This window comes from Gekko japonicus, unplaced genomic scaffold (genome assembly GCF_001447785.1).
Source record: "Gekko japonicus isolate JY-2015 unplaced genomic scaffold, Gekko_japonicus_V1.1 scaffold1592, whole genome shotgun sequence".
NCBI lineage: Eukaryota > Metazoa > Chordata > Lepidosauria > Squamata > Gekkonidae > Gekko > Gekko japonicus.
This window is the reverse complement of record NW_015175406.1, coordinates 330,097-349,993: the sequence shown is the minus strand read 5'-3', so window position 1 is coordinate 349,993 and position 19,897 is coordinate 330,097. Positions and strand designations below refer to the sequence as shown.

General features: G+C 47.9%; 1 protein-coding gene across 1 annotated transcript in view; it reads right to left on the bottom strand.

Annotated features, from left to right (window-relative positions):
- LOC107122610 overlaps positions 1-19,897 on the bottom strand; it is a 49,095-nt gene that overhangs the window by 22,762 nt on the left and 6,436 nt on the right. Inside the window, exons 3-6 of the mRNA XM_015425722.1 lie at positions 12,530-13,225; positions 12,084-12,123; positions 7,325-7,471; positions 3,068-3,243 (exon numbers count right to left, since the gene is read on the bottom strand). Coding sequence (XP_015281208.1) covers positions 3,068-3,243; positions 7,325-7,471; positions 12,084-12,123; positions 12,530-13,225 — 1,059 coding nt within the window. The remainder of the gene's footprint in view (positions 1-3,067; positions 3,244-7,324; positions 7,472-12,083; positions 12,124-12,529; positions 13,226-19,897) is intronic.

Genomic DNA, 19,897 nt, shown 5'->3' with positions numbered 1-19,897 from the left:
GTCTCTTGTTTTGAATGTCTCTCTGAATGTCTCCTGCATCTTGAAAACCCTACGGAGTCGCCATAAATTGGCTGTGACTTGACAGCTGTTTCCACCACGAGCAAAACTAGACAGCACCGCTTCAGACTGCGAGTGGAGGATCCCCATCTGTGCTCACAAGAAGATGGCAGTCGACATACGATAGCAGCGATCTAGCAGCAATGCTCACTCAATGGCTCGAGAGTGATGTGCGGCTCTTTGACATGCCCTCTGTTACTCTTCTGAGCACTGTTCCCCAATGTGGCATCTGCCCCATCTTTCAGGAGAATGGGTAAGGTAATGATGGGCCTTGTATTAGCAGATGGTTCCCATCTCGAAACAGCTGCTGCCAGAGGAATGGATAAGCTGCAAGCCTGACTTGGGTGCAGGTCTCATGCCAGGGATGGATGTAAATATGGCTCTTTTGGTTGATGATAATTGCAAATATAAGACTCACAGGAAAATATGGTAATGCTGGGAAAAGTTGAAGGCAGCAAGAACACAGGAAGACCCAACATGGATTGACTCAAATGGCGGACTCTAATCTGGAGAGCTGGGTTTGATTCCACACTCTTCCACATGCAGCCAGCTGGGTGACACTGGGTCAGTCCCAGTTCCCTCAGAGCTCTCTCAGTCCCACCTACCTCACAGGGTGTCTGTTGTGGAGAGAGGAAGGGAAGGAGATTCTAAGCCACTCTGAGACTCCAAGTGAAGGGCCGGGTATAAATCCAACTCTTCTTCTTCATTTATTAAATTCCATTTTAAACTGCCCTCCCCTGAAGGATAGAGCTCAGGGCGGTGTACAATAGTATTGTATAATACATCATTAAAAGCCAATTAAAACCAACAAAACACAGCAAGTAGCCTAACAGATGGTGCTAAAAATTCACTGCTGTCCTCAACTGAACGCCTGGTGGAATATTTCTGCCTTACAGGCCCTGCAGAACTGCATCCAGTCCCACAGGGACATGCAAGACCTTCAGTTTCCAAGACGTGAGCAAGGCTGTTAACAACAGAACCTTTTGGAAGTCATTCATTCATAGGGTTGCCATAGGTCGGAAGCGGCATAACAGCACATAACGCACACTTGCACAGCTGCAAACGTGGCTGTCTGTGAGCTGCTCTGAGTGCCACTTATCTACGATGTGGGTCAGTTTATGGAACACAAGATTTTCTCCCGGATACTGACTGTCATAGCAAGGTCATTTCTGTTAGGAGTCCCTATTAGAAACAGGCTCTATCAATGCTCCCTCTCATTTTTGCAGAGCACAGCAATTCATATCCTGAGTAGAATACCACTGCTGCGAAATTAAAATAGGCAATGGGCAGTGTGAGACCCTGCGTGGCTCCAGACTGCTGCTGAGCAGGGCTTCCTGTGTTAATGAGCGGCCGCTCACATGCACAGCTTAGAGGGAACAGTGGCTCCCACCCACCATACTTTCTACATTGGCTGCATTTTCTGACAGACATTTTCTAGTCAGTCCATGACCACACATTTATATGTACATTTTAACAAAATTGCAAAACAGCAGTACCACCAAGAAAGTAGGGTGCTTGCAGTTTTCCCTTTGCAGTTTCTAGAAAAGGGAGTATAAAGACCCATTCTTAATACCTTCCACAGCTTCAAAATCCATGTTGTGGAGAAACTGTAAAAGCGGTATTATGACATTCCAAGGTGTTTCAGTCATTAAATCAGAAAGCGTATAATCAGAAAGTGTATAATTTATGCTTGGGGGGGGGGAATCAAAAGTCGACATGCATGAAGAATAAGTTAATGCAGAGTATTAAATATCAGGAAATATAAAATCCCCCTAAAGTTGACATTATGTTACTAGTTTGATCCTGAACTGTGAAATACAGACATGACAGAATCCTCAAGGGAAAAACCCCATTCAAAATATATATATTGGGCTGGTTGCCGTGACTCAGTTATACCAAGGCTGCAATCCAAAGAACACTTACCTGGGAGTAAGCACCCCACCACTGAATGAAAAGTGACCTACTTCTGAGTAATCATGTATAGGATTGAACTGTAAGTTGCGTCCTTTGACTTTCTTCCACCAAGAAAATACCACGTGATACAGAGGGGGGAATGTTATACTACTGGAAGAAGGGGTTCCTCATCCAACAAAGATGATAAAAAGGATAAACATATGGAGCAGAGGTCCATGAGTGGCTATTAGCCACAAGGTATAGATGGAACGCTCTGTCTGGGGCAGTGATGCTCTGTATTCTTGGTGCTTGGGGGGCAACAGTGGGAGGGCTTCTGGAGTTCTGGCCCCACTGGTGAACCTTCCAATGGCACCTGGGTTTTGGCCACTATGTGACACAGAGTGTTGGACTGGATGCGCCATTGGCCTGATCCAACATGGCTTCTCTTCTGTTCTTATGTCTGGGACAGTGATGCTCTGTATTCTTGGTGCTTGGGGGGGGGGCAGTGGGAGGGTTTCTGGAGATCTGGCCCTGCTGATGGACCTTCCACTACCCATTGGGCCACTGTGTGACACAGAGTGTTGGACTGGATGGGCCCCTGGCCTGATCCAACATTGGCATCTCTTGTGTTCTTATTATTACAAAGGTGTAGCCATATTAGGCTGTTGTGGCAAAATAAAACAAAAGTCCAGTGGCATGTTGAAGACTAGTGACGTTTATTCCAGTATGAGCTTTCGTGAGTCACCGCTCACTTCCTGACCCGACAAAGACAATTCTAAAGACAACCTTTGGAACAGAGAACACAGATGAAGCAACAGACTACAGCCTCGATACTCAGTCCAGGCTGAAGATTCTGTGCAATTCAGAAAAAAGGAAAAGATATTAAAGCACCTATTATACAACTAGTCACCGTGGTTCTTCTGCCATCACTGTCTTCTGTGAAGGACACGCCCTCGATTTTTGACACGGATGGCATGTTGACACCTAGAAGCAAAGAAGACACGTCATGTCAAAAGATGCCTTGGGCATACTTCACTGTGGAATCTGATTACAGTGTTTTTGCAATTATACAACGTGCAAAAGTTTTTTTTTTTTAAAGCACGGCGCAGCGACATACCCATGCTCCTATATCCTGTGTCATTCCTGGCCAGTAATATTGCTGCCTTATTGCCATCTTGGTTTTGTTAATGCCTCTGTGTTCCCCATGGCTACTGCTGTGAAAGTCAGCGAAGATCCGCTGGGCATCGCGCCGAGTTTGGACAACTAATCGCTTCCCGTAAAATAGTTCTCCTCCTGCAGGGAGCGAAGGGGACGGAAAAGTTAATGGGAAGGTACTGGTGGTTAGAGACCATCTCCCTCCCCGCAGCAGTCTTTTCCTTCCTGACCTGGCTGCAGGACCAGTGCGGGCTAAAGTGATGCAGATCAAGCAGCTGCCATGCGGAGGGGGAAGTGGTCATAGTTGCCCTTCCTGCCTCTTCCGTCCGTGCTCTACTGGTGGAAGAAGGGATTGGCTTCACCACCACCCCTTCCACCTCCCCCACGCAGCCTCCCCACGTGCACAGGAGTCCTATATCCCAGGCCTGGAAACAGCTGTGGGGAAGGAAGGGGGGGAAGGAAAGCAGATGTGAGACCCACGATTCTTGGGCTGGATCCAGCCCAGTGGGAGCCATACGTGTATCCAGGACTATTTTCGGGCAGGAACGCACAGGAACGGAGTTCCGGCTGGCTTCCAAGTTGGCCACGCCCAGCAGGAACTCATTAGCATAATAGGCCACACCCAACAGCAGAAACTCATTAGGATTGGCTACATTAGGGGTGTGTGGCCTAACATGCAAAGGAGTTCCTGCTACAAAAAAGCCCTGGGTAAACAGAATAAGAAGCAAAAGGTGGGTGTGGCTAGATGAGCACACTTCTGGTAACATGGGGGTGCGGTCTAATATGTCAATGAGCTGTGCTGTCAGGGGTGTGGCCTAATATGCTAATGAGTTTCTGCTGTTGGGTGTGGCCTATTATGCTAATGAGTTCCTGATGAGCTTTTTCTACAAAAAAAGCCCTGCGTGTATTACTCAGGAACTAATGCCATGAAGTAGTAAGCTGTTTCCATGATCTGTGAATAGGGCTGCCAGTTCTAGGTTGGGAAATACCTGGAGATTCTGGAGGTGGAGCTTGGGGGAAGGTGGGGTTTGGGGAGGGGAGGGATACATATAATGCCATAGAGTTCCCCCCTCCAAAGCAGCAATTTTCCCCAAAGGGAAACGATCTCTGTAGTCTGGAGATCAATTGTAATAGCAGGCGATCTCCAGGCACCACCTGGAGGTTGGCAACCCCATCTGCGAAACCCAGTTGTCAATCTCATAATCAGGCAGGGGTCTCTCAATGTTTTTCAGCCTGTGGGCACCTTTGGAACACTGACACAGAGTAGAAGAAGAAGAGCAGAGATTGGATTTATACCCCGCCCTTCACTACCCAAAGGCGTCTCAGAGCGGCTTACAAACTCCTCTCCCTTCCCCTCCCCACAACAGACACCCTGTGAGGTAGGTGGGGCTGAGAGAGCTCTTGACAGAAACTGCTCTTTTTCAAGAACAGCTTTTATCAGAACTACGGCTTGCCCAAGGTCATCAGACCAGGTGCAAGTGGAGGAGTGGGGAATCAAAGCCGGTTCTCCCAGATTAGAGTCCATGCACTTAACCACTACACCAAACTGGGGAAATCACAAAATGGCTGCCGCAAGAGGTGGTGCCAGCCAGAAAATGGCTACTTCAGGAAGTGGAGCCACCCACACAGAGAGGAAGCCTAAGTGGAGGGGTGATTTTTTAAAAAAATAATTACTGGGAAAGAAAACACTGTGGTGGCAAAGCATTACTTTAATCTGCACAACCAATCAGATCGCCAATGGCCCCTCAGACGCCCTGCTAGGAAAGACCTGCACCAGCCCCAGCCACTTTCTAAACACATTTGGTGGGCACCAGGAAACGTGCTGGTGGGTGCCGTGGTGCCCCTGGGCCCCATGTCAGAGACCTCTGTGCTATAGGGCCAACCCCCCTTCCTGACCAATTCACATGAGCATCCAAAGACCTACACGGCCTGCCCCGAGCTTCTCAATGAGGGGTGCCGTCAACCTTTCCATGGGTCATCTATGTGGTGGTGGCCTACGCGGGACAAAGCCATTGCTGCCATAATATGATCAGGGTCTTCTGTGGTAAACTGGACTCCCCTGCAAGACAGCAGTAGTTTCTTCAGGCGTTCTGTTGGTGTCTGTCCAAGTTTTGTTTGGTTGCTCTTGTGCTGTGCTCTTAATGTGTGGGGGGTGAGGCAAAAAGAGGGGCTTCACTCTCACTGAGGGCCTCTATGGAGATTTCTGTCCACAAAACAGGAGTTCCCCACCTTCCCACTCCCACCCCACCCTGAAATGCTGCTCCTGGGGGAAAGGAGAAACCCCCCCCAGGAATGGTGGGGGAAATCAGAGGTCAGCAGAGTGTGGAGGGGAATGAATAAATATTGCCTCTCCCTTCCATTCACAGAAATCCCCAGTGGGATCCAAGTCATAGGGTGCGTTCAAACGGGGCATTTGCAACGGAATAGGTGCCGGTTGCAATCGGTGAACTTACCGGCATTCACACGTAGAACATCTGCCTTCCGTCCCTAACCGTTGCAAAGCCCTTTAAACCGTTGTACTCTGCCACTAGGTCCCCAAGTGGTGGTATCCTGAGTACAATGGTTGTAATCGGTTTACCCCCGTCTGACCGCTCTCCACCGGTGTCTAGCCACTTCCATTCGGAAGCCCGAGGCTTCCAATTTTCGCCCGCCATTTTTTTTTTTTAGGTTGCCAATATGCGCTTGGACGAAGCTTCGCCCGGCGTTTGTTTTAAAAAAGAAAAGAAAAGGCCCTTAATTTAACTTTCCGGAGGAGTCCAGGACTTCAGGGAGGCCAGTTTGGGCTTTAAACTTTAAAGGTAAGTCCTTACCTTTAAAGTTTAAATGTAATACGGGGTGTTTTGAGCATGCACAAAGATCGCCATTCTGTGGATGGCTGCCTACGCGAATGCTCAAATTGATTTTTAAAAACAAAAATCGCCGACACCCGCAGCATGTGAACGGGCATACAGCGATGGGCTCCGCTGTGAGGGAGGTAAGTGTGATCGCATTTCAGCCGGAATAAACTGCACCAGTTTATGCCGGCTGAAACGCCCCGTCTGAACGCACCCATAAAGTTATGGCAAACCACACAGAGGCAAATGACATGCTTCGGAGTGCAATCCTAGGCAGAGTCACTGCAGTCAAAACACACTGTGGTTGCCCTGACCTGAATAGCCCAGGCAAACCCAGTCTCATCAGATCTTGGAAGCGACGCAGGGCCGACCCTGGCCAGGACTTGGATGGGATTCCTCCAAGGGATACCAGAGCTGGGACACAGAGGCGGGCAACACAAGTCACCTCCTAACCTCAAGTACGGTTTGCCAGAAGTCACCATGACTTCCAGGCTCGCAAGCACACACACACGCACACAAAATCCTAAGAAACAAACACACACTGTGGTTGTAGACTCAATTAAGCCTGAATAATATTGCATTGTTCTTCAGGTGTATTGTAAATAAATAGAGATCTTGTGGCACACTGAAGATAAAGCATGAAATTTAAACCTTTAGAAACCCAGCCTGGCGAAGTAGTTAAGATTGCTGGACTAGAATCCGGGAGACTCAAGTTCCAATCCCCACTTTGCCGCAGAAGCTTATTGGGTTACCTTGGGCCAGTCACTCTCTGGCAACCTAACCTATTTTACAGGAGTCCAGGAGCATCTTAAAGACTAACAACATTTGTGGCGGGGTAGGAGCTTTCATGAGTCACTGCTCAATGAAGCTCCTACACTGCCACAAATCTGGTGAGTCTTGAAGGTGCTCCTAGACTCTTGCTATTGTCTATTGCTACAGATAAACATGGCCACCCATCCTGATCTACTTCACAGGGTTGCTGTGAGGATAAAATCAAGGAGGGGAGATTGATGTTGTAAACCAGTCTGGGTCCCCATTGGGGAGAAAAGCAGGGAAAGTATGGGAGAGGTTGTGGCTCAGTGGCAGAGCCTCTCCATGGCATGCAGAAGGTCCCAAGTTCAATCCCCGGCATCTCCGGCTAAAAGGATCAGACGTGATATGAAAGACTTCTGCCTGAGACCCCGGAGAGCTGCTGCCAAGACAAAATTGACCTCAACGGACTGAGGGTCTGACTCAGTATTAGGCAGCCTCATGTGTGTTCATGTACAGGATATAAAGATCTAAAGGAATTAACACATAAACGATAGCCTGCTTTTTTATTCAATAGTACTATTGCCCCGATGTTACAGAATCACTAGGATGTCTTTACTTTATAGCATACTTACCTTTCAGGGCATATTTCTTTGTCAAACGCCTAAAGGTCTGTCGCTTGCTTTTACTCATATCCTTTGGATACGCTTTGGTTTTCTTGAATGCCAAAATGTGTGCAATTTTACGTTCAAACGGCGCTGCAGAGCACGGTTGATTTGAAACTGCGGGTAAAGATACAAAAAGGAAGTTTGAAAATGTGGTTTTTTTCCCATGCTTAGAAGAAATTAAAGAATGGTAGGATAAATATTGGGAAATGTTTGTCTTGGGATTGGCATATCCATTTCTTATATTCTTTTAACATTGTTTTGGTGGATCGTGGATAGGCCAAAAAATGTAGCTCGTGTCCACCGTGAGTCATCCTTCCGTGAAGAGCAAAGATGTAACCAGCAGTGGACATTTTTTTGCATCAGCGTATTCAGGAAGCAGAATCGTATTTTTTTCCAAAAGCTGATGTTGTTTTACACACAGTAAAAAAAATAAAATTGAGTTCTCACTGGAACCTTCTGAAAGAAAGGGGCTGCCCATCATATAAATTATATAACTAACTTCTCTAATTGTACAAGAACCAAAGAACAAACCAACCCTGAATTTCTCAAAAATATTCTTAAAACTACAGAGCAAGATTTTATGTGGGAAATTGGTTAGAGTGGTTTGTACAGAGCACTGTTGTGGTCAGAGTATCAGACTAAGAACTTGAAGACTGCACAGTGCCGATTCTACACAGAGTTACTTCCAGGGCTTTTTTTGTAGAAAAAGCCCAGCAGGAACTCATTAACATAATAGGCCACACCCAACAGCAGAAACTCTTTCGCATATTATGCCACACCCCTGACAACACAGCTCATTATATTAGGCCACACCCCCATGCTACCAGAAGTGTGATCATCCAGCCACACCCACCTTTCGCTTCTTATTCTGTTTACCTTGTTGTCAAAACCCAGGGCTTTTTTTGTAGCAGGAACTCCTTTGCATGCTAGGCCACACACCCCTGATGTAGCCAATCCTAATGAGTTTCTGCTGTTGGGTGTGTCTTATTATGCTAATGAGTTCCTGCTGGGCGTGACCAATTCAGGAGCCAGCCAGAACTCCGTTCCTGTGCGCTCCTGCCCAAAAATAGCCCTGGTTACTTCCTTCTATGTCCATTGAAGTCACTGGACTTAGAAGGTCGGTTCAGGTGCGCGGCAATGCTCCCTCTGAGCTGTGGAGTCTCGTGAGCAAAAAATCCTACTCTGCGAGCTACTGTCATTAAAGTTGTGAGCGAGCGATTTGGCTGCTGCGTAACTTAAGTTTGCTCTGGAGCCCTCCTTCCTGAGCTAAGACAAAAATGTGTGAGCCAGTGGCCAAAAAACTGTGAGCTCGCTCACACGAACTCAGCTTAGAGGGAACACTGGTGGGCAGCTGTGTTGGTCTGAAGCAATAGAACAAAGCTTGAGTCCAGTGGCACCTTTAAGACCAACACAGTTTAATCCTGGGGGGTAAGCTTCCATGTGCCTGCACACTTCTTCGTGCATGCACATGAAAGCTTACACTCAGAATTAAACTTTGTTGGTCTTACAGGTGCCACTGGACTCAAGCTTTGGACTCAAAAGGATATCTCTCTCCTTAGAAATGCTTAGGCTTCCCAAGTCCCCAGGGGGGTGGGGAAACCCCTACCCCAGAGGCCCGTTCCCCAGCGCTGCCGGATCGGGCCCCGGGGGGATTTCCTCCCCGACCTGCGCGTCACCTGGAAGTGACACGACCACGCCGGGCACACTGGGGGCGGGGCCATGGCCATCCAAGGGAAAACTCTATGGTTTCCCCTTGTATGGCCGTGGCCCCGCCCCCAGCGTGCCTGGCGTCGTCACGTCACTTCCGGGTAACGTGCATGCGGTGTGTGCGCACTTTGTGCACGCGCGCGCACACCAGACGCCGGCCAGGAGCCCCCCGCTCCCGGCATAGATCAACTTGGCAACCCTAGGAATTCTGTGTTTTCCCCACCTGTTCTTTTTTTTAATGGATTTTTAAAAATAAATTTAAAAAAATACATTGCAGTGCCAACAGTAAGCCCCTTTCTCTCAGCTTCGGGCCCCACCAATGGTCTACAGGGAAAGGATACTCAAAGATGGCACTCCCAACACAATTTCTGTAGTGAACTCACCGGCAACATTTCCATCCAGAGGGGCGCTGTCACCCATGGCTCTCTTCATGGCGAATGAATAACAGTTATATGAAGTACAAGAGAAAATACACCTCGGGATCAGCATCGTGGAAGAATATAAGTGCTTTATTAGACACCGTTTCAAAATCCTGCAGCGCCAACACTGTTCGTGACAACTGGCCAGCTACGGAGACTCAACAACACGGCTTTTTAAAGTAGTTTCTGTATACGGGAGCTAGATCTGTACCACGTTGCAGCTATCTGGGAGAAGCCGAACAAATTAGTTTCTGGGAAATCTGAACAGGAAGGCAATTCCCACGGCGACCAAAAATGGCCCTCAGAAAATGTAACCCACACAGAAGGACATACAGAAGTCTGTTTCTGCTGGGCAGGCCATCTGAAACAGCACTGCCATCAGAAAAGGTTTCCAGTAGAGGATCTTGCATTTCTCTTTTCCAGAGGCAGAAACTACACCACGTGTCATGGAAAAAACAGATTCCCCCTCCCCAAAACTTTCTGTCTTGAAAGTTTTGTGTATTACACGTTTTCAGGAAGGATCCACAAGTAATCTACCACTTCTGCCATGTACAACAGGAAGCACGGATCCGTGGTCAATTTCTTCTTGTGAGCACAGGCAAGGGCAGGACCCAGGGACCACTTGGTACAAAATCGGGGCAACTATCTATACCTTGTGACTACCTCTGTCACAGACCAAAAGCACTCTGTGTGTGCTCAGAGGTCCGCTGTTTCCTCAGATTCAAAACTGAGGGGATGAAATCACTATTTTTTAAAAATTCCATGGCTGCTCATGTTAAAAGGCTGTCCTCCACCATGGCCTAAATCACCCCTTTCTCCCTCTCTGCCACGCCCAGTTCGTATTTAATATCTAGTCAAATGATGTTAACAGCTGCCACAGCCAACAGACAATGTAAGAACATAAGAGAAGCCATGTTGGGCCAGGCCAATAGCCCATCCAGTCCAACACTTTGTGTCACACAGGGGCCAAAACACAGGTGCATAATGTGTACTTATGTGGCAGTGGTCGGGTGGGGGAGGCTCTGAGGCAACTGCCTTCTGGACTGAAGAATGACCAGTTTCCCCCCCCCACACACACACACACACTGGCCTCTCCTCTAGGTTCTTTAAACCCCAACTGCCCACAATCAAATGAAAAGGGGGATGGCAAGCTTTAAAATAAAGATTGGCAGCGTGTAACCTTTTTGAGCCTGCGGGGACATTTGGAATTCCGATATGGCATGGTGGGCACAGCTACAAAATGGCTGCCACAAAATGGCTCTTGCGGGAGGCAGAGCCAGCCACAAAATGGCTGCCACAGCTTAATTTCAGTAACACAGTGTGTAGACCCTCGTGCTGTGACAGCAGCTGGTGCCAAAGCAATATTCTAAAAAACCTGCACAGCCGATCAAATCTCCAATCGTCAATCTTCTGCCTTGCTGGGCAAAAGGCCTACCTGGTCCTGGTTTTTACTTCCTAAAAACACTTGGTTTCAGTGTAAGTGATGGGCTCCCTGATGGTCTCTTATTTGGGAAGCTGTTAGACCAAGGCTAGGTGAGGTAAACAGAGATCGCTTTCCCTTGGACATTTGACTCGAGAGACAAGACACAGGGAGATGAACAACAAAGCTTTGTTTCACTGAAAATAAAGTATTTAATAATGTTAACTGTGATCTGTGGATTATTTCAATATATAAAGTATAAATGGTTCTCACGTAAAGTAAATAAACCCTTGAAGGGAGATTTGAGTTCCCTTCTCCGGATAGGGTTGCCAAGTCCTTACCGTCTGTATAGCGGGGGAGTCCAGCGCTGCTCTGGGAGGCTGTGCGCGCGCGCAAAGCACGTGCCGCAATTCCGTCACCCGGAAGTGACGCAACCACGTCGGGCACGCCGGGGGCAGGCCCACAATCATCCGAGGGAAAACCATAGAGTTTTCCTTCGGATGACCGCAGCCCCGCCCCCAACGCGCCCGACGTGACTGCGTCACTTCTGGGTGACGTGCTGACGCCGGGTACATCGCATGCTTTGGGGGTGGGGTTCCCCCCGGGGCCCGATCCGCCACCGGCGGGGAACGGGCCTCTCGGGCAGGGGTTTCCCCGCCCCCCGGGGGGACTTGGCAAGCCTATCTCTGGACAGGGTACCTCAGCAGGTTCAAGGCCGCTCTGCACCACAGAACCTGTTACACACACCAGGTAGGAAGGGCGGGCCCTTAACAAGACGCTTATTTGTCACATCAAAACAAGAGGCATGAGAGAACAAGACAAGAGGCGTGAGAGAGAACAAAACAAGAGGAATGAGAGAGCATGCTATTTTAATCTGCATAGCCAAATCAGATCTTCAGTGGTCAGTCAGAAGCCTTGCAGGGCAAAAGCCCCACCTGACCCCCACCTGCTGGCTCAGAACACTTGGTGGGTGCAAAAATGGTGTGAGAAATGAAATAAAGGGACTTCTGATAAAGAAAATCTTAAATACCTTGCTTTAAACTGTAGTAGAAAAAAATATTGCTTGAAATCAATTGATTAATGAAACCAGACATCCTGCTGCTTCCTCCCCCCCCCCTCGCGAGTATCGCGGGTCCCCCTCTTGTAAATCTTATAAATCCAGAGGTGCTTAGCTACATACCCATATATCTGAACCTAAATGCTTTGAGCAGGCTGGCTTGCTTTAAGAAAGAGGGAGAGGATAACCGTTAGCTAAAAAGCAGACGCACTATAGGGGTGGGGTAACTTTTGGACCACAGGATATGCTATCTCAACAGACCCTCTGGAGAGAGAATTGACTGTTGGCTGGGGTGGGGTAGCTTTTGGACCACAGGATATGCAATCTCAGCAGACCTTCTAGAGGGAGAAGTTAACTGTTGGCTAAAAAGCAGACGCAGGCTTAGACTGGCCCTGTGTATGGTATGAGATGACATCTTTAATTACCATTTTTTTCAATCTCCAAATACCATTTTTGTTTGGTCAAGTTTGAACTTGCAAGACTTTGGTTCCCTCTCTGGATTCTCAGTGCCTGGACTCTGTAAACATTAAAGCCATCAAAAAATGACAGATCTTCTCAATCCACCTCACCTCATCCTCGTATTGCGCAGCCTGCAGCCCTTTGAATTCATCCGCCTCCAACTCTGGTGCTTTTTGCTGCTGCTTCTCAGCCTCTTGCCGCTGCTTCGACAAGTAATCCTCGGCCAGGGCCACGGCCTGTGTGCTGGACTCTGGGCCATGTTCCCGGACCCAGCTCTGCATTTCCTGGGGCAAGACGGTCAGGAACTGTTCCAGGATCAGCAGCTCCAAGATCTCCTCCTTTGAGTGCCTCTCCGCTTTCAGCCACTGACGGCAAAGTTGCTGAAGTCTACTATAAACCGCTCTCGGCCCCTCTGCCTCTTGATAGCAAAGCTGTCTGAAGCACTGACGCTGCCTCTCCCTCACGACGGCTTCTCTTCGCAAGATGGCGGCCTTCACCTTCCCATAATCCTCTCTGTCTCGGACACTGAGGCTGCTGAAAGCCTGCTCAGCTTCTCCGCTGAGGGCCGGCAAGAGAAAGGTGACCCACTTGTCTCGAGGCCAGCGGCACGCCGACACAACTTGCTCAAAAGAGGCCAGGAAAGCCTGAGCGTCGTCCCAAGGCGTGGGCTCCTCAGACATCTGTGGGTTCCCCCGTTCAGAGTCAGAGGCCTGCAGTGTCCTCAGGAACTCCTGCAACTGGGCCTCCCAGCGTTGTTGCAACCTCTCCCCAGTGTCGCATTTCACTTGCTGTGGGGCTGCTGCTGTCTGCAACTGTCCGATACTCCTTACATGTACAACTTGCGGGGCTTCTGCTGTTCCTCCAGTTCCCAGCCATAGTTTAGAGGCTGCTGTGAACTGCTCCTCCATTTCCAAGCTTTGGGTCAGCCGGTTTCAACAGCAGGAAATTCTCCAAGTCAGCCAGCAGGAGGCAGTGGTGATGCTGCAAACTGTTGCTAGGAGCAAACATAAAAAGCATCAGAACTTCTGTTCTGCAGCAGTTAGAAGCATGAGCTAAGCGCTTCACAGTCCTGGGTTCAAATCTCTCCTCTGACACAAATCCAAAGCCAAATCCCTGTATTTTTTTTTTTAGCAAAACCAATAAAATAACACCACACAGACTGCAAACTTTTGAGTCCTCCAGAACTCTTCATCAGGCTAGGGGGAGGGAGCGAGACACATATGTGGGCCCTGGTATTAAAGCCTCTCTGTCCTCATCCTGCATATTTATTCACTTATTTTTATTTATTTAAAACATTTATTAGGCACTTTTCTCCCTTGTGGAACTCAAGGTGACTTACAATATAAACAAAATGATTATAGTTAAGGTGACTTACTATATAAACAAAATAATTATTTAAAAAACACAATAAAAGCAATATAAATTACAAAAAGCATGAAAGGTCACAATTTAAAAACTCCAGTTAGGACTGCTAATAAATAAAAATCAAATCAGTCAAATGATTTGATAAATAAATAAAATAAATAAAATGCAGTCCTAAATAAACCTGTCTTCAACCGCCTCTTGAAGATGGCAAGTGAGGGGGCCAGGCACACTTCCCTGGAGAGGCTGTGCCATAACTGTGGGGCTGCCCCTGAAAAGGCCCTCTTCTCTCATGTACCCACCAAGCATAGGATGCTGAGCCGGGTCCAGGGGTGTAACTAGCGGATATCAGACTGAACCTTTGCATTCTGGGAAGAAGAAGCCAAAATGAAAGCAACCCGGTTGAGAATGTAAGAAGTCACTAACAACCTTTCATTGACCAAACATTTCACCGATGCCAAACGGAACTCCCAAGTCCCTTCAAAGGCTGCAAATGAAGGGCAACCATAAGTCTGTATGTATGTTAACAATACTGGCAAATAATTTTAGCTGGGGCACAAAGTGAAGAATTACTATAAGCTGACTCTTGGGAGTATGAACTAGGGAAGTTTCCCAGATTCTCCCTCCTCCAGGTGGAATCCGTTAGCCTTAGACCAGTTAAAAGTCTCTGTCAATATCTGGAATATGAGACAGCAGAACCAGCCTACTCTGAAGGCTTGTCGTAAGGGCTACTGAGGTTTGATTTTTAAAAGTGCCTCTCAGGCTGACAGCTGGCCAGGGGTGGAGGTGGTCAATGTTTTCATGTGTGTGTAACAGAGGTTTGCTGCTATGATTTTTTAAATTGTACTGCTTGGTTTTACTTGTAATATTGGAAGCCATTAGGATGAGCCTGGAGATCTCCTGGGATTACAACGGATCTCCAGATGACAGAGATTTATTTATTTATTTATTAGTTGGATTTATACCCTGCTCTCCCCGTCGAGGCAGGCTCAGGGCGGCTTACAAAAGATAAAATTGTAAACATAGATAAAACCGGTTTAAAACAATCCACAATCATAAAGTGCTAGCTAAATAGATATAAATAGTCTGTTCCCCTGGAGAAAATGGCTGCTTTGAAGGGTGGACGCTGTGACATAATGCCCCACTAAGGTCCCTTCCTTCTCCAAGCCCCACATCCCCCAGGCTCCATCCCCAAATCTCCAGGAATTTACTAACCCAGAGTTGACAACCCTACGTTTTACAAATATTTTGCGCGCAGAGGCCAACTATAAATAGCTTGAATAAATTCACTGGTGTGCAGAAGTGGAGCTTTTTCTGGCATGGATCCAACAACAATTAAACTGGGGAAGCTAGTCCGGGCGGCACTTAAAGAGATTAAGGAAATTTAAATGTTCAGGAGTAAACGCTCCACACAACACAACAGAAAGGGGAGGGGGGATGTTACAATGAGGGAGGCTTAAAAGAAGATCTAGTCAAAAGAAGAATCACCTGAGGGCCTCTCCCAACTTTTGTCGGTGGGTTTAACAGGAAATCTAGCACCAGATGGAGGAAACAAGAGGAGCCAAAACAATAGACAGTTGCATCCATTTACTTCCCTGAGGGATGGAATATGCAAGACACCTATAGAGAGTGAGGAATCCCAGATCCCTGCTAAAATGGTGGAGTAACAGACAGCTGTGATCACACACACTAAATAATCCACTTTCACTACACTTTACAACTGGATCCTGCCAGTTCACACAGTAAAATCCACTTGGAAAGTGCATTGAAAGCAGATTAATTTAGTGTGTGCGATCGCACCCTAAGTCTGAATTTATTAACAAATCATAGTTCAGCAATCTTGTACCATTATTCTGCCTTGGAAGTTCATTAGATCAGCAACAGAAGGCCCTGGAAGAGCAAAACAACAGTTCCCTCGTTTCTGATCTTAAATGTACATCCCTATTTAACAGAACATAATACAAACAATTGTTAGAGATTATGCATAAATGGAATCTCCATGTTCCGAGGTGGCATACCTCCAAATAGAAGTGTGTGTGTGCAGGGGGAGTGCTACCCTCTGTGCCTGTCTTATAGCCCTTCTGGGGGGGGGGGGACTGGCTGGTGGCCACTATGGGAACAGGACTTACACTTCTGATGCAGCAGAGTCCTTCTGATCTTAGGCATTTTTAAACATTCTAGCTCTATGATCCTAGGCAGAGTTCTAAACCCACTGAAAACTTTAAATCATAGCATTGTGATTTCTTTTTTGAGGGGTTGGCAGGGAACATGAGAACACAAGAGAAGCCAATGTTGGATCAGGCCAATGGCCCATCCAGTCCAGCACTCTGCCACACAGTAGCCAAAACTATAGCCACTGATGGACCTCTGCTCCATATGCTTATCTAATTCCTTCTTGAAGCTGTTCCATGCTTGTAGCTGCCACCAGCTCCTGTGGCGGTGAATTCCATGTGTTAATCACTCTTTGGGTGAAGAAGTACTTCCTTTTATCCGTTCTAACCCGACTGCTCAGCAATTTCATTGAGTGCCCACGAGTTCTTTTCACTGAGTGCCCACGAGGGAGAAATAACAATAATCCATTTTTATGTATAGTTCTACCTTTCCCACTGGAACTCGAGGCAGATCACAAATATGAAAAAAACCCTTCTCAGTCAACCAGTGAGCTGACCGCAAGATATGCTAACATGTGAAATCTAACAGCAAAGATTCCTAGTAAAACAAAACAATGCAGTTGAGCTGGGGGACAGGAGATGGGAAAGAAAAAGAAAAGCACAAGCAATGATGCCTGTTTAGGGCAACAGGACAATGCAATGCATGTCGAAAACTATTGCTAATAAAAGTCAGTTCAGTAGCACCATGAAGACTAACAAAATTTGTGGCAGGGTATATGAGCTTCCTAAAAGAAATCAACCCTGACTGTTCCCTGGAAGGCCAGATAATGAAACTGAAGCTCAAATACTTTGGCCACCAAATGAGAAGGGAGCACTCACTGGAGAAGACCCTGATGCTGGGAAAGACTGAAGGTCAAAGAAGACGGGGACGGCAAAGGATGAGATGGTTAGACACTGTCATAGATGCAACGAACATGAAATCCAGCAAACTTCAGAGGAAGACCGGAAGGCGTGGGGTCGCAAAGAGTCAGACTCGACTGTGCGACTGAACAAAAACAAACAAAAAAAGAGCTTTCTGAGTTACTGCTCACTTCTTCGGATACTGAAGACTCACAAAAGCTCATGCCCTGCCACAGATTTTGTTAGTCCTTAAGGTGCTCCTGGACTCTTGCCCTTTTCTAGGGCTACTAACAGGGCGACCCCAGCCTGGTCTCAAAGTCAGCTCCGGAGCGGATCCAGTCCACCGCAGCTTTGGCTAAAGAACGCCCATTTTGCGCACTTGGAGAAGAAAGGTTATTTAAGCCTCAGTCAAAACGGCGCCACATTGCCATCGGTTCATGGTGGTTCTCACTTGATCGCAGAACTGATTTGCTTGCGGGGGGGGGGAATCTTTAGGAGGTGGGGAAAGTTAGTTCGGGAAGGCGAATGTGGCTTCTCTTCTTTCTCCTCCGGGAGAATCGAGTGTTTTCCACCCCCCTCTTGCAGTCAGCCTAGCCACTAGTGCTGCTGTTCTCCATCACCAAGGCGTTGCACACGCCTCCCCTTTCCTCCAGAATGCCCCCCAAAACTCACCTCCCTTTGCGACTTTAGCAGGGTAGCAGCCCCTCTCCCCGGACAGCCCGGTGAAGCGGAGGAGGCAATTCAAAAAGTCAGATTCCCACCAGGAAGGAGAGGGAAGAAAGGGCACCGGAAGTGGCTTCACTCTACGCTTCTGTGCGGCATTCCCTACGCCCACCGAAGCGCAATTCAGTGGCTTTAACCCTTTTGGTGAAGTCTCATAGCCGTTGGCGTTTACTTTCCATGCAGAAGGAAAGTTCGGTGCCTCTGGATCTTCACATTCTTTCTTGTATGCTTTCTCTCCAGTTTTCTTGCCCATCTTTTTTATTGCTGCAGGTTGGGTTTGTTATGGATTGCCGGGGTGGGGATCAATGTTCCCTCTAAGCTGTCCAGTCTTTTGAGCAGAAATTCTACTTTGTGAGCTACTGGCATTAAAGTTGTGAGCCAGCGATTTGGATACTGCATAAATTAGTTTGTTCTGGAGCCCTCCTTCCTGAGCGAAGACAGAAATGTGTGAGCCAGGGGCTAAAAGCTTAGAGGGAACACTGGTGGGGATAGAAAAGAGCAGAGCTCTTTTTTGTAGAAAAAACCCAGCAGGAACTCATTAGCTTAATAGGCCACACCCAACATCAGAAACTCATTAGCATATTAGGCCACACCCCTGACAGCACAGCTCATTGGCATATGAGGCCACACCCCCATGTTACCAGAAGTGTGCTCATCCAGCCACACCCACCTTTTGCTTCTTATTCTGCTTACCTTGTTTGTTGTCAAAACCCAGGGCTTTTTTTGTAGCGGGAACTCCTTTGCATGTTAGGCCACACACCCCTAATGTAGCCAATCCAAATGAGTTTCTGCTGTTGGGTGTGGCCTATTATGCTAATGAGTTCCTGCTAGGCGTGGGCAACTTGGAAGCCAGCCGGAACTCCCTTCCTGTGCGTTCCTGCCCAAAAATAGCCCTGGAAAAGAGCAAGAGCCCAGTGGCAACTTAGACTAACAAAATTAGTGGTGGGGTAGGAGCTTTCATGAGTCTCTGCTCATAATCTCCACACATTTTGTTACTTTAAGGTGCTAATTTATTTTTATTTTTATTTATACATTCAATTTATTTACCGCTCTGACCCCGAAGGGTCTCTGAGCGGTTTACAGGTAGTTTCAAATACATTTTTCCCTAACTCAGGCCACAAAGTATACAGGGGTAGGGTTGCCTACTGGCACCCAGGTGGCAGGGCTGTTGTTCTCTGGCTCCGGCAATCTTCCTCCAGGCGGTCTTCAGGGTCGGCGTCCCGTCTCCGGTGTCTAGGGGCAGGTCCTCCAGCTTTGGCGGTCTCTTCGGCGCGCGGCCCATGTCAGCCACAGCCCGGCCATCATCCATTCCGGCTCCGCCGTGCCTGCGCCTTTACATCACCGCGTTCCTCCGTGGCTCCGCCTCGGCTTCCATTGTTAGATCTTGCCACTCGATGGACTCTCAATTTCACACACAATTTCACACACATTTCAATCCACTTTCAATGCACGTTGCAACTGGATTTTACTGTGTTAAATGGCAAAATACACTTGAAATCAGTTGCTGAAGTGGATTGAAACTGCATTATTTAGCATGGATGCTGGGTTGCTCTTTTCTACTGCTACAGACAGACTAACACGGCTACCCATCTTGATCTGTCTTTGGGGTGAAAGGTACCTGTGCAGGCACACAAAAGCTTATACCTTGAATAAAACTTTGTTGGTCTTAAAGGTGCCACTGGATCCAAACTGTTTGGGGCCCCGTAGAATTGGACCCCCTGGTTCAATGTTCCTGAAACATGGCGGGTATCTTGGGGAGAGGCTCCAGCAGCTACTCTGCGATTTTGGAGCCTCTCCCTCAAACCCCCTCTCCTCCAACCCCCAGAATATACCCTATGTTTTAGCCATTGACTTCAATGGCCCATAGGATATAATGGGGCTGAACTGCGGGAAGCCGATTCAGATCAGAGAATCTGATACAGCCCGCAGCAGCCTGAAAGGGGCCCGAATGGGCCATTTTCGGGGGTGGATTCAGTTTAGACAAACTGAATGCACATCCCTCCAGCAGCCGGCTTGCTCGGGCTCTCTGCAGCCGTGGGGATCCTGAGCAAGCCAAAGGACGGTGGTTTAAACCAGCTCTCCTTCCCTCCAGCAGCCAGCTTGCTCGGGCTCCCTGAGAAAACCAAGGGAAGGGAAGGTGGCAGACCAGCTGGAGACATTGAGCCTCAGCTCCACAAGTAATGAGCACTCAAGCCCCGCCCCCAGCAGCCCTCAGGCTGGAGCACCTGGAGCAGTCTTGGGAGGCGGATTGGCAAAAAGCAAAACCAAAAGTGCAGGAACTCGAGAGAACTCCAGGAATGGAGCTGGTTCCTCTTCCACAGCCCAAAATACGACCCACGAACCCTGAGCTTGCTTTTTCTTATTTGCGAGTCTGGCCTCCAC